General features: G+C 38.0%; 1 protein-coding gene across 1 annotated transcript; it reads right to left on the bottom strand.

The window, feature by feature from the left end:
• Nucleotides 1–301: 301 nt before the first annotated feature.
• LOC141389052 (uncharacterized) lies at nucleotides 302–1,123 on the bottom strand. Its single transcript, XM_073960116.1, has one exon. It carries the CDS (start codon nucleotides 1,121–1,123, stop codon nucleotides 302–304), a length of 822 nt encoding a protein of 273 aa, XP_073816217.1.
• Nucleotides 1,124–1,463: the final 340 nt, after the last annotated feature.

Here is a 1,463-nt window from a genome sequence, read left to right as displayed (position 1 = left end):
GTCAGGACCACATCTGAGACTCTCTTATAATTTCTAAATTCTGATGCCGGCAAAATTGATATATCAGCCCCGCTATCCACTAGAAATTTTATTTTATTCGATTTGTCGTACACAAATAGGCGACGTGTTGATATTTCTGCGCACCCATTGCCCGCCGCTTTTACAATGGGCCTAATTAGTTTTTTTAACCATTGTTTTCATAATACGAGGAAGGCTGTTCACAAATTCTAGCATCCTTGCCGAACCTATAATGGAACCTACACAGCCAATTCCTTTTTTTATTTCCCGATCGTGACATCCTTCAACTAAATCTTTCTCTTCTATCTCGATCTTGCATCTCCTCATACTGTCGTTTCATTGCAGAAACCTTCAATGAAAGTTTGTCAAATCCTTGGCAAATATTACTAGTAGCTTGAACTAGACCCTCTACCACTTTACCCATGTCTGGAATTAATGTCTTTTCCGACGATGCAGATACTCCTAATGCAGATAATTCATCCCTCTGTAGAACTTTCCAAATATTATCCGCTGTCTGAATAAGCTGATTCGTGTCAGTAATATTTGATCCCATCAATGCAACATTAAGATTTTTTGGCAATCTTCGTATCCATATTCTTTTCAAAACGTCCTGACTAAACTGTGTTCCCGCCATTAGTGACATAGATCTATACAATTCGGATGGCTTCTGGTCTCCCATTTCTAAATCAGATAGAATCTTGTCGATGCGTTTACTCTCGCTTAAAGTATGTCCTTTTATCAATACATCCTTTAAATCTTCATAGCTGTTGTTATTTCTCGGGTTGCGAATAACATCTAAAACAGACATTATCACTTCCTGAGGTAAAGCTGTAACAACATACTCATATTTAGTTTTATCCAAAGTGATCCCTTTAGTTGCGAATTGCATCTCAGCACGAATAAACCATGCCTCTGGACAATTTGTCCAAAACCCCGGAAGTTTTATAGAAGCGGCAGAAACCTCAAACCCACTCGATTGGTTCGTCATACTAGAACTATTCGATGACACCGACTGTGCATTCGAATTAGAAGCTAATGTACCGTCGTTCGCCGATGAATTAATTTCGTTCGGACCCCGACCTACTTGTTGTGGTGAGCTTAACATTTTGATACTTCGGAGAAGGAGTTTACACAATAATTTGGAAATGAATATGTAATGGACGAATAGAAATAATAATGATACTAAACATAATTATAATCCAAGTAATTATTACGTATGGTAACTAGTAATGCTGTGCTTGCCTCCAGATTCTACAAACTTACGTATATGGTAGATGGTTGATACGCTTGGTGGTCAGATTCCAATGATATAAATATCCTTATCCGCTTTCAAATATCTTTCCAAGAGGTGTATTGATGACTCGTTCACAGAATGATGCTCCTTTAACTGGAATTCTCACAATTCAGTAACTTTCTTCAGTTGATGCTACATGTAGCCAGTATCC

The sequence above is a fragment of the Musca autumnalis genome, unplaced genomic scaffold (genome assembly GCF_047663935.1).
Source record: "Musca autumnalis isolate F117 unplaced genomic scaffold, ASM4766393v1 scaffold_1, whole genome shotgun sequence".
In the NCBI taxonomy this organism is placed as follows: Eukaryota; Metazoa; Arthropoda; class Insecta; order Diptera; family Muscidae; genus Musca; species Musca autumnalis.
Note: the sequence above shows the minus strand (reverse complement) of the source record. Positions and strands in the feature narration are given on the sequence as shown.

Excerpts from the sequence above, each read along its gene's own strand:
- LOC141389052 (XM_073960116.1), bottom strand. The coding sequence starts at position 1,123 with ATGTTAAGCTCACCACAACAAGTAGGTCGGGGTCCGAACGAAATTAAT.